This window comes from Natrix helvetica (genome assembly GCF_964273705.1).
Source record: "Natrix helvetica genome assembly, chromosome: Z".
NCBI lineage: Eukaryota > Metazoa > Chordata > Lepidosauria > Squamata > Natricidae > Natrix > Natrix helvetica.
This window is the reverse complement of record NC_138554.1, coordinates 73,378,718-73,391,595: the sequence shown is the minus strand read 5'-3', so window position 1 is coordinate 73,391,595 and position 12,878 is coordinate 73,378,718. Positions and strand designations below refer to the sequence as shown.

Here is a 12,878-nt window from a genome sequence, read left to right as displayed (position 1 = left end):
AATGGGGATCGGAAAAGAGCTTTGCATAGGGTTAAATGTGTGTAATAACACATGTTTTCTTGGGTCATGATGAAATATACAAAAGGAGAACAATAATTCAAAATGGCTGGAATCTTTTGTATCACGTATTTATAAAACTATATATGAAAATATTTGTGCATGCAAATCCCTTTCTATTGTTACACCCTGGTGTTTCACAATTCTGATAAACCATGTCATCCAAGCCCTTGTTCCACTGCCTTTAGCACAATAATCCCAATAAGAAAAGGGTTTCAGAGAAAAAAAAATCCTGCAATAATCAACAAAGAATGATTTCAGGAATAATTCAAGATGCTAAATGTCATTTTTAAGGCCCTTTTTAAAGCTTGGGATGAGGTTTTTTGAAGGACCGTATCTTCTCAGTTACATACACTGATCCACAAAAGCAGGGTCAGAGAATGTTGTGAGTTTCTTCTCCTACGGAGGTACATCTATATTATTTTTTGGGATGGTCTTCTCGGTGGTGGTTGCTTCCCTTTGGAACATCAACGCCACCGACATTAGACTGCCTCCCTCTTGATACTCTTTCACAAGGCCCTTAAGACCTGGTTTTGCCAATGGGCCTGGGGAACCCAGAGTGGGATGGAGCCCATTAAGTGGCTTGTTTGATTAATTATTGGCAGTGGGGGAGAGGGTGAAGCATTATTGCTTTTACTGTTTGTATATTTTATGCCTTTGTATGAGGCTTTTACTTTTTTAAGCCTCATCGAGTCACTGAGAGTAAGTGGGCAGCCATATAAAGTTTCTAAATAAATAAGTAAACCTTATTTACTTAACCATACAGATAAGTGAACATTTATGTGCATGGATCTAGAGTTGCACAATTTAAGTGATTTCTCCACTTTTACTATTTAACTGAAATAGTTTTTTTAAAAAAAATCTAAGCCAAAAATTTCATGAAAACAACAGGGTAGGGCAAAAAGAGCCTCCCACACACCCCAAAGGCCCTCCGGAGGCTTCAGGGACCGTCTGGAGGCTCCCCTGACACATTCAGGGACGTATGCGTGTGCTGGCCAGCTGATTTCACCCTTTTTAAAGCCATTTTTCACCCTCCCCAGGCTCCAGAGGCTTTATAGGAGCCTGGGGAGGGTGAAAAGAGCCTCCCCCCCCCTGGAGGCCCTCCGGAGGCTTCAGGGACCGTCCGGAGGCTTTCCTAAAACACCATAAAAACATATTCCCTTACAAATTATAAAAAGTGTGTCAATTGGTTACAAATAACTTTCCTGCATCCCTTCCACAGTCATCACCTATAATCCATATCAAATTATATACTTTACATCAAATATATTTATATATATTACTATCATCATATCTCATCCTTCATACAACTATAGTTGTTTTAACGTCCCTTTATAACAAATATTCCAAAATTCAAAGCAAAACCACATAATGGCATTCCATTGTCTTATTTTCAATATCTTCCAACAACATTCTATCTTTGTGAAACGTTCTAAATAAAAATTAATTATGTTTGATAACAAAGTTTCTAAACCTCCTTTCTTAATCACTGTTTACAATTTATATCCAATTTCAATATTATAGGCTTTCATACATAACTAAGTTTCTAAACTTCCTTTCATGGTCACCATTTAAAAAGTTATACCAAATTTTCTCTTGTCAAACCAATACATATGTATACATTATATCATTCTCAATTATCTATCTAGCTATATCCATTATCACTTCATTTTTAACATAATGCTCTAATTTTAACTAGCTAGTATTTTGTTAATAGTTTTCATGTCTCAACCTATGTCTTTCCAGTCGTAGTACAGTCTTATTTCTTTTGCCTTATGTGGGATTAATCTTCTGGTTATTTCCTTAATCAACTTTGTGTGGACTTCTCTTCTCACCTTGTTGCTTATTGCATGTCTTATAAATTCTCGAAACTCTTCATCAGCTTCTTTAATCAGCTTATCATTGGTTATCAGTAGTGCTTTTGTCAAAATTCCTCTCCTTAAATCCATCAATTCTTCTCTTTTTTCTCCTTCTATACCTTGAAATTTGGGGTAGAGCTCCTTTCCATCTCTCTCCCCTTTCCATGTTCCCTTCTTTCCATTTCCAACCACGCACAGATCACTGTCAATATCCACAGTTATCTGCCTCTTTGTTCATTTTTCTCTTGGGTTTTTGAGATTCTAATCTCCACTTTTTCCATTAGCTGGCTATCTTCAATTTCATCAAATTTTGACATATTACCATCTATACTTTCCAATTTCTTCTCAATTCTCTTTGATGTTTCTAATAATTTTTGAATTTCAAACATAATATGTTGTAATGTTATGGTTTCTTCTTGGTATTGTGTCATTGTCCAATTTATAAACACTGTCACTCTAGTTGGAAAACAAAGTTTTATTTTTCACTTTTCTCTCGCTGCCAAAGAGACATCCAAAGGGCACCTGCATAAACAACCCATCTTATCTCTTTGCAAGCTAAAACCTTTGAAGTGCAAGATCAAAATAATCAAAGAAAAGAGAGAGAAAAATATCTCCAGAACTCTGCCTCCAACCTCCAAGTGGCAGTGTAACTTCTTTTCCCTCTGATGTTACTGCTCTTTTTATATTCCTTTTATAACCTCTTTATATTCCAAGCTTAAAAGAAACAAGGCTCTTAAATAGAACAAAATAAAAAGGAAAAAAAGCCATCCAAGCCAGTATTGTGAAAATTAAAAAAAAAAAAAGATTTAATCCATAGGTTAAAAAAAAAAAGTCGAAGAAGAAAACCCAATACTTTCACTTTAAAAAGTGTTTGTAAAACTTCTATCCATATAAGACAATTTAAAAAAAAGGATAACACACTGTCCAAAATAGCTTAAATTCGCCGCTTATTTTCTTTTTCTTTACAAGTTTGATTTGGTTTTAATCTTTTTTGGGCAGTCTCTTTTGTAAAAGTAAAATTTCCTCACCAGATGGATGTATTTTCTCTTTCCGCTTTCCTCCGGTTGCGGAGCTGTCCTGACTTCAGCAGCTTGGGGCTGCGCTTCTATCGCCGGCTAGAAGATATTCTCTTGGATCAATCAGGGACTTTGCGATGCCCCTGAGATCAACAAGACGTACTCTTCCCTGTCACGGTCTCTTCGGGATGAACCACCCAGCGGTAAAAGTATCGGCTGTGATCTCGGAGCTCTGAGATCGCATGTCTGTATCGTCGTGACGTCAGTGCCTTTCTCCGAAAAAAAATAACTCTTCATGCAGCAGGTGGATCTCTCTCAAACAGCTATCTGTCCTCATATATACATGTCTATTACAATTAGTTACTGAAGAAACCTTTAATGGGTTTTTCTGAAGTTTAATTTCAAAATTAAGTTAAATGAGAGCTAAACTGACTATGCCTTATGTGCAAGAATATCATATCACGTCTGCAGAATTCTGGACAACTACTAGATAAAAACAATGGATCAGAATTTCTATAGCTCTTCAATGACATTCAATGGTTTTCCAGAGTATTACATCATTGACATAATTATGTCAGCTATTCAGGTTAGATCAAATTAGGAAATAAGACTATTAGTAGTCCTTGTCTTACTACCACCTGTTTAACAACAGATTAAAGTTATATCAGTCTCGGGAAAATTGACATGATATGTCCTCAAAATTATGACCATCACAACACCCCCACATCTCATGGTTGCAATTTGGGCACTTAGCAACACATTTATGACTGTTACAATTTTTTTGCAGTTATGTGACCAAAAATATCAGTCAAGGAAACTAGATTAGTTTAACAACCATGTGATTCATGAACAGCTCTGAAAAAATGATCATAGAATTGGATCCGGTCAAATGACTTTTTGCTTAACAACTACATTTCTTAAGCAACAAAAATACACTTCCAATTGTGCCACTAAGTCCAGAACTATCTGTACACTGAAATAATTGAATTCTACTTTATTGAGGCTATAATAATAGAATCTTTCAAGGCTATGTTTATTTTCCATATCTGTTACATTCCGATGAATTAAGGAGGAGCTTTGAATCCCTAATATTACCTTTCTTCCTTGGACTTAAGGAATGTTTCAGCTATCTTTGCTTATAGAACAGTTCTTGTATGTTTCCCTCAAGGTTTGATGATTCTATAGAATTATGAAAGAAGGTAAGTTACATGTGAAAATAGCTGAATGCAAAAAAGATAGTGATATAAACAGACCGACAGACAGATATGAATGCATACAGGCTTAAATTAGTTAATTCAGCTTTAAATCTGAAACAGAATACATGATATTATTTATTTATTATTTGTTTTTCAGGATGGCAAGATGATAGATATTGTAAGAGGAGCAAATGGACCTCTTCTAAATAGAAAAGTAATAGAACTAATTGAACTAGAAAGAAAAATTGTAGCTGGAGAAGTGCAAAGACCAGAGGTAACTCTTGCCTGCAAATTTAAAGGTTCTGTCTCTTCTGGACAGAGAGTTCTCATGTTGTTCCTGGGTTCCCAGTTTAGGAGTCATAGCCCCAATGCTTCTATTGTAACTGGGACCATTTTAGCCTTTCTTTCAATATCCTCTCCAGATCGTCCTTCAGATCCTGATACCTTTCCAGTTTCATATGCTCCTTCTTACTCCTCCTCATTACTGTCTTCTGATATTTGTGTACTACCACAATGTTTGATTGACTGACTAGTACCTACCTATCCATCTGTATCTGGAAGACCCAGAGGATCTTAGCCCTGATATTCTCCATGACCAGCTAATACCAGCTACTTGGTTGTGGTGCTTAATATATGCTACTTCTTCCTGCATCTTACACCCTGCTACTATAGTTGTGCTGATTTTGAGGCCTCTTTGCATAATTTGTACCTTGGGTCTTTCTAATATGGTAGACCCCAGCTTCTATCGATTGGATGCTTAGAGCCCATTCTTGTGGTACTACCTTGTTTCCCTCAAAATAAGACCTGGTCTTGTTTTCTTTTTGGCTTGAAAATAAGCACTCAGGCTTATTTTGGGGAGGAGGTCTTATTTTTTTAACTGCAGGAGACAGCAAGCACAAGGGCCGATGGGAGTGGGAACATAGTTACTGCTGGCCCTACCCTCTCTATCCCATTGTCTGCTTGCCCGCAGCTGCAATGGGCTAAGCTCTTGGCATGTCTCGGCCTCCTTGACTCAGTACAAATACCATTAATTCTGAGAAAGGAGGGAGAGAAGACAGCTGCCTGACTCTCAAGAGGCTCACAAGAGGCTTGCACAGTGGCACTGACAGCAGGTGGAGGCAGAGGCATGGGGAATGGAGTAGACAGGTGATCCTAATGCCTTGTGAAGGTGCCTGTTTGGCATGGTCACAGGAAAGCTGAGAGATAGTGGGACAGAGTGGGAATTTGTTGGGATCACTTCTGCCTCTGCCTGGTTCTGCTGCACACTTTTCACTCAGAGGGATACAAAGCTTTGTCTGCTTGCAAAGGAAATGCTTTGAAATGAACATAATTGCTCAATTCCAAACCGTCCTGTCTGACCCAGCTCCCAAACATAACAAGCACGCTGTTTTTAACTAAACTGCTCTTTATTGGAAGCGCCAGCAACTCTAGAAAAGAGTGTTTCTTTCTTACAGTGAGCTAACAAAATCTCTAAATGCCTGTGGAAAGCGAAACTTGCTCCCTTTCCTCCTGAAATGACTCCAACACACCAGAAGTTTCTCTCTCTCTCTCATACAACACTCATAATAGAAGTCCTAGAAGTGCGCTTGCTCTTTTCTCAGCAGTGGAGACACACTCACATATGCTCCTTTTTCCAACAGCGGAGACACACATACATGTTCCAAAGGCAGCCCAACTCTCAGTGCCACAGATTCCAAGAAAGGATTCTGATACAGTTCCTGACAGGATTCAGAAGTTCGGACTATCAGTGGCTCATACACAGGAAGATGAATAGTTGTCTGCCACACTTATTCGTCTCCACCCACTGCCTTTTCCCCCAGAGCTAGGGTGTGGCTTAGCTAGCAGTGGTGTGTCTTCCATCTCAAAGACTGGCCCAAAGCTTCCAATTGCTCTCCTCTGCTTTGCCTTCTGCGCATCCACGCTTTAGGCAGGAGTCCAACTGTTTCTCCTCTTCCTCATCAGCCACCTCCAGTCCTGGGGGCTGTTGACACTCCATCTGGGAGCTGATGTACAGCCCAGGCTCTGTCTCTGTCTCTATCTCTATCTCTGACAGCTCCATTGCCTCTCAGAGCTCTCACATTGCCTTGATGCTGGCCCCGACTTCCACTACATCTCCTCATCTGATTCGGCTGCCAGAGGGTCAGTGGCTGACAGGCCACAACATGTCCCCTTTGCAAGCACACAACGCTTTGAGATTCTATGATTTCTCTGTCCAGATGAAAAGTATTTGGTCACCTATCAGGAGTTTGGGAATAGAGCAAATTGCTCCAAAAAGGAAATGGAAGTAATCTGGGGAATGTGGCCAGATGACCCTGAAGTGGCCAATGAGTGGGTGGATCATGGGGGAAACCTTTCCTAAAATCCTAAATGCACGAGAGTGAAAGAGTGGAAAAAGAGAGAGTGAAGGAAGAGTGTTCATTTGCCTTCTACATCCCCTTCCCCGCCATAGCTCTGCTTTTCTCACCCTGAATTCTTGATGGACATCTGGAACGGAAGGAGGCAGGAAGAAGACCAAAGTGGCCAGGAAATGAGGAAGGCACAGTTGCCCATAGGTTGATAAACTGGGATGGGGTGGGTGAGCAATTTGTGGTGTCCTGCCTCACTGCTGATGAGCCGGTGCCAGGGAATTCTTGACACTTCCCCAGGAATGCTGGGGAGGGGAGTAAAAGGTGTGCCACAACAAAGATTTGGGGTGTCGGGCGAGAGGGGCAGATGGGGATAATCCATCCCAGCACTCACTCTTTTGTTTATGGGGATTCTTTGGGAGAGAAAATAATGGCTTGTGAAGGAAGCACCCAGGTTCAGCTGCAGTGGGATATACCAGTGAGTCTCATATTCTGTGAGTCTTTGTTTAATAGTTTACGGGACTTCAGATGGAGTCAGGCTCTTATATTTCTTCAGTAGCTGAGTCTTGCCCTTAATCAACATACCCTTCTACAGTTCCCCCAGTTGAATAATTTCTCTCTGAGTTGCCTTGATCTTAGCCTTTAATTTCATTTTCCAGGTGGCAATGGTAGGGATTGTGATATGTGTGCTGCCCCAGCAGTATATAGCTAGTGTAGGAATTAAGAACTGTCTCCTTTAAGAAACTACCTTATGGGAAATGTAGGCAGAGACTGCCTTATGGGAAATGTAGTTCCATGACATGTGATCACATTTCTGTATCTGATTAGCCACTGGGACATTCTGCTTGCGTGCAAAGTTTATAGCCGTCATTTTAAATGCCTTTGTGAACCAGAGAAGTAATGTTTGTATCTCCGCTCAGCATGGGAGTGAAATCATCATCTTTTCACACCACGTAATGGGACAGGTTATGGAAAGTCAGAAGTATCTTAACACTTAACTAAGTTTTGCTATTAAGAATGCCTGATAATAAACCTTGTCTGAATGAGATTCCTAAGCGTGGAGTTAACTGCATGCCCCAGCAAGCCTACAACGCTCGAGGTAGAACAGTAAAAAGATGATGTTATTTTGAGCTCCCTTCGAGTAAAAGGGATGTTGAAGTTGAATCCCAAACTCTGTTTGCGTTCTATCTGAGAACAGGTGCCGGAATTTTCCCCACCCCCTCTTGGAGCAAAGAGAAACATCCAGTTTCAGTGAGAAAGGCTGATTAACTCTCTTGAGATGAAGGACTTTGTTGTGTTTAAGAAAGTATGCTAAATGAGGCCAAGAGTTACACGAGAAAAGCAGCCTCTACAACATAGCGGGGCTCAATCTTCTCTGAAAAGCCTGTTTTGTTTGTGGAAGAATGCTTACACGCTAGACTCTTGTTTCTCCTCTGATATACTGTGAAAGCAGATCTTGCAGAGTTAGAAAAGCATGTTTCCTCTCTCTCCCTGTTTGAAAGCAAGATCGACTTTATTTCATCTAATTGAGCTCCAGGGGAGGGGACCCAGAAATCGCATGATAAAGCAACCCCCCCTCCCAACCTATCCAGTCCGATCTGCTGTTGTTAAGGCCAAATGCATATGGCTTGGAGGCAAGCAGCAGCCTAACAAAGAAAAAAAACCTGTTTCAGTAAATCAAAGCAAATTCCAAGCCTTATTCCTTAAGTGGTTGTAAAAGTCTCATGGAAAGGTCTCCATGGAAATGGAATGTAAATAACTAAGAGGTCAGCTAGCCCAGGTCCCACTTCCCAAGTCCTTTGAACTTTATTGATAAGTTGTCCTGACAACGAGGGGCAATAAAGAGGACCCAACCATCCCAGCATCAGTTTATTTTGTGTGGGCAAAGCCATCTGGCAGTCGAATGGCCACAAGGCACCTGCAGTCCAGCTGAAGGGCCTGCAAGTTATGACCTTGCTGATTTGTTACTATTGTTTATGAATTATTGGGAAAAGGCACAACCCCTTTAGGAGGTACCAAGCTAGCAAGTCCAAGACAGGTTCTGAGCCCCGGTAAAGACCCTTAGGAATTCCAAAACTGGAGAGTTAGCTTTACAAACTTCAGCAAAGAAAACGCCATTACCAATCACTCCAGTCACAAACAGTGCCATCTAGTGGCTCCTCTACAAATTGCAATCCAGTATTTCAACACTCAACACTTGCAATGCACCCTAGTGGCTAACACGTGAACTGCCCCTGCATCTCCAAAGCCTTGCAACACACCCTAGTGGCTGACACGTGAACTGTGCCTGCATCTCCAAAGTCTTGCAATGCACCCTAGTGGCCAAAAAGTGAATTGAACTCAATAATTCATAACACATAGAAGAAATTTCCTGAGCTAATCCTAGTTATAGAATCTTCTCCAGCCATGGCAGAAGGGTCAGACATGCTGAACTTCATGCCTGAATCCAACACAGACTCAGTATTGGTTGTCCAAAGCTCAGAATTGGTCGCCCAAAGCTTGATGTCCAACTCTCAGAAAAGGCAGAGGTACCTCAGACAATCTATGACTTGAAGCAGCATGGAAAGCTTACACAAATTAAATGCTCGAAACTCTTGGAGGAATAGGACAGGCTCTATCAAAAGCATGAGAATCGCTGGAAGAAATTGCAGCAGCTCTGCGACAAACTCAAAGACGATTTACCCCCCCCCAACACCTCCGCTCATTGGATGAGGATATGGATGAAATCTTTCCACAATGGATATTTTATGGAGACCACTACATCCAATCACAACTAAATGACAATGAAGAAATCCAGAAGGAGATGCTGTGCCTTCAGACATTAAACAAAGAACATAAAAAGGAGTTTCAAAGTAGCAAAGACTTTATCCAAACCAGTCTGAAGAGGGAGACTGCACCGGACAAGAAGGCCGAATCCGGAGTGTCTCATTGTTCGTATGCAACATCTCAGCAGTCACATGCAACGTTCTCCCATGTCTCCAAAACAGCCTTATCCCTCTACTCAAAGCCAATCTGCTCTCACTTCCGGTTCCGGTGGCTACGGCGACGGGCAATCCTTTGCCCGCTCCCGCTCTCCCGGTGGGCTTCCCCCGCTTCTGGGGGGGCACAGGACGCCCCGGAGAGGCGTCCTGCCGAGGGAGCGGCTCGCGGAGGGCCCTGGCATCAGCGGCGGCTGGTGGGGGCTTCTCCGCTTCGCTCTAGGCACCGGGGAGCAGTTTTGGAGGGCGCGCATGCGTCTCGCTCCATGCCGATCGGACAACGTATTTTTGAAGGAAGCAGCGGCGGTATGGTGAGAGGCTTCCTTTCTTCATTCCCTTTCTTTTGAATTGATGGACTTTTCAGCGTTTTTAAAAGTTAAACTTTCGGATTCTTGCTGGAGGTGCGGCTAGAGGGAGGGGGACTTCCCCCCCCCCTTGGACAAGCAGCTTGAGAAGATTTTGCTTTCGCCCCCAGGGGAAGGAGGAGGGGGGAGAGCCAACTAACGATGCCTCACCCCTGTAAAAGTGACTTTCATTGGATTTAGTTCCAGAACCTATGGGTGAACTGAGAATTTTCTGAACTTTTAAAACTTTGTTATGCCTCTGAGCCCAAAGCTGGCAGGGCAAGATGGCACACTTCCGTTGTCTTCATGAACTGTGAAACCTGACTCCACCTTTAAATTCAGGCTTCCGGTCTTTGTCTCCGTGTCACCCAGAAGAATCTCTTGTGGATTGCTATTTCTTGAACCCTCTGGAGAGAAAACTCTTCTCTATTGCTAGACTGATTAAAGAAACTCCCAGCTGCTTGGATCTTCTGCCTCCTGAACTCATCTGCCTGCTCTACCTCTTCAGCTGTCCAGTCCAGTCACTGACTGATCTCTCTGCTTTATAAACTATGTCTCCAAAAAGACCACCACCTGGAAAACCTGGCTTTGCTACCTCTGCACCGACATCTGTAACATCCAGTCCTGCCACACAGTCAAAGATTACAGAACTGATGCAACCTAAGAGTACAGAGATGGATTTGCAACAAATGCTTCAGCAACTCATACAGGGCCAGGAAGAAATTAAGAAACAATTAAAGGAAATGAAGGAAGAAATTAAAGAGAATCAAGTCCAAATTTACAAGAACTCACAGAGACTGGACCTTGTGGAGGGTGGGGTGGCGGAGGCGGGGGGGTAGAAGCTTTGCAGAAGGGTAACAAAGAACTTGATATCCAACAAATGAAAACAGAATTTGAGAGAATGTCCTTTTATCTTAGATTTCAAAATGTTATAGAAGCAGATGGGACATAAGGGACATCATGACTAATATCTTAGCTGAATATATACACAAAGATAAACAACAGATGGAATGGGAGATAGACCTGGTCTATAGAGTGAACTCAGCATATGCCAGAACACACAATGTACCCAGGGAGGTCCATATCAAACTTCTTAGGAAAAGCACAAGAGACATAATTCTGGGTGTACAAAGGGGGCAAGCATTGACATATCACGACAGGGAGATAACCATCTTGAAGCAGATCCCAAAAAAAATTAGGGAGAAAAGGAAAAATTATTCGCAATTGGCGAATAAATTATACCAGAAAGGGGTGTGGTTTAGATGGTTGATGCCTGAAGGGATGCTGATATTCTGGGAGGAGACAAGAATCAGAATCAATACACCCATAGAGGCTCAGGCCTTTATGGAAAAAAATAAAGTGAACCTAGAAAAAACAGAAGACTCTTCAACGGTCACACAGGACACGGGAGGGGCCGGAGCTCTGCCAGCAGGGGGAGAAGGGGCAACACTAAGAAAGCTCAGATCACAAAAATGAATAAGAAAATCACATTGTTATAAACAAACCGAAAGTAATAATGGAATTATATCTAGACTATATATCATAATATATAAGCTGATTGAAAACTTTTTATAGAATTAATATGCTGATTTTATACGATTTTGTATTAATGTTTTATACATAGATGTATCTTATGAGTTTGGAGGGAGGGGGCGTCTGCCATACTTCCAACTGCCAAAATTTGTATACCATTCCACCTACCCTTTTCCTTATAAATGTTTTAAAAACCAATAAAATTTTCTTTTCAAGGTAACTTGAGAGCAACAGCTGCACTAGAAACTGAATGCTTTGCACAGATTGTAGAGAAGGAAGAGGAAGAAAACAAAGCAAAGCTCCCCATGCCTCAGCCCAGTGCTGCTCCCTCTGTGGACTTGGGGGGGGGAAGCCCCCCTCTTTTCAAATCGCGGCGTGCCAGGTGAGAGAGGGAAGGAGAGGGAGGGAGAGTGTGCACCACCTCCAATTAGCTCTCCAAGCTTAGCTTCTCGCTTCTGCGGCCAGCACTTTGCGCCCGGCCAATGCATGGGTCACCGCGGCACTTGAGCAAAGAAATCCATGCAGTCCAAGTGAGCCAGGAAGAGAGTGAGAGCGCCTGTTTGCACACCCACCTGCTGGGCTGAGGCTATGATTAGGGTTCATTGGTGGATTAGTCTCTCCAGCTAGCCGGCGCGCTCGGCAACTTGTTCATGCCGCTCTCCCACAATTTGAGAAGGGGGAAAAAGGGGGCTTTCCCCTCAAGTCCACGGAGGGAGATTTCAGGGAAGCTACAAATGCCCAGCGGGATGCTTCAGCCCAGCACTGCTCCTGTGGCAAACAGGGGAAACTTCCCCCCCACACACACACTAGTCCGATATTTCTCTCTCACACACACCTCCGGGAACCTGCTTCCCTACTGCACACCATTTCTGTGCCTTTCTCCCATGGAAGAGGACATTCTGCCTCCTAGCTCGGGAGCCAGCAGAGGTGTGTGTGTGTGGGGGTGAGCTGGGCAGATGCGATGGTAATGGGGAGAAGATTAGCGTGCGCCCATCCGCACCCACCACCTCCGCCACCTCAGGGCAGCTGACTCATGTATGAGCCAAGGCTGCAGGGAGCCCCCTGCGTGTTGCAGAGGGGGGGCAGCCTTCGCCCACATGACAAAGCATTCCCCGTCACTAAGGGCAAATGGGAGTAACCCCAATAAGAAAAGGACGTGCCGGCAAACCACCCGCCTGCGTTCAAGTCAGCCTGCCTCTGTCCCCGCATGGGGCTCACTGGTCTCTGGCAAGAATGGATTCTTTCCTGCCCTGCTGCATCATCTCTCCACACCCAGAGGTGGCTGGGGCAACAGTTCTGCCTCCCCCCTCCTCTAGCCCAGCAAGAAAGCCTGATCATCCCACTAGCTCTCCAAGGAAGGAGAGAGAGAGCCGGGCTCAGCTGATCTGCTCTCCCTGAGCTAGAAGTAGCAGTTAAGGGCAAAAAAATGGCGGAAAACAAAAGCTGAAGTGCACACATGTGCGCTGGAGCTGACAGGGCAAAGCCATGCATGCCCTGGCAAATGGCTCCGCATGCCACCTGTGGCACGCGTGCCATAGGTTCGCCATCAT

At 43.2% G+C, this 12,878-nt stretch overlaps 1 protein-coding gene across 1 annotated transcript in view; it reads left to right on the top strand.

The window, feature by feature from the left end:
* Positions 1 to 12,878, top strand: part of NME8 (NME/NM23 family member 8) — a gene marked incomplete at its 5' end in the record, with an annotated part of 88,019 nt that overhangs the window by 9,298 nt on the left and 65,843 nt on the right. Inside the window, one exon of the mRNA XM_081932600.1 lies at positions 4,286 to 4,402. Within this exon, the coding sequence (XP_081788726.1) occupies positions 4,286 to 4,402 (117 nt within the window). The remainder of the gene's footprint in view (positions 1 to 4,285; positions 4,403 to 12,878) is intronic.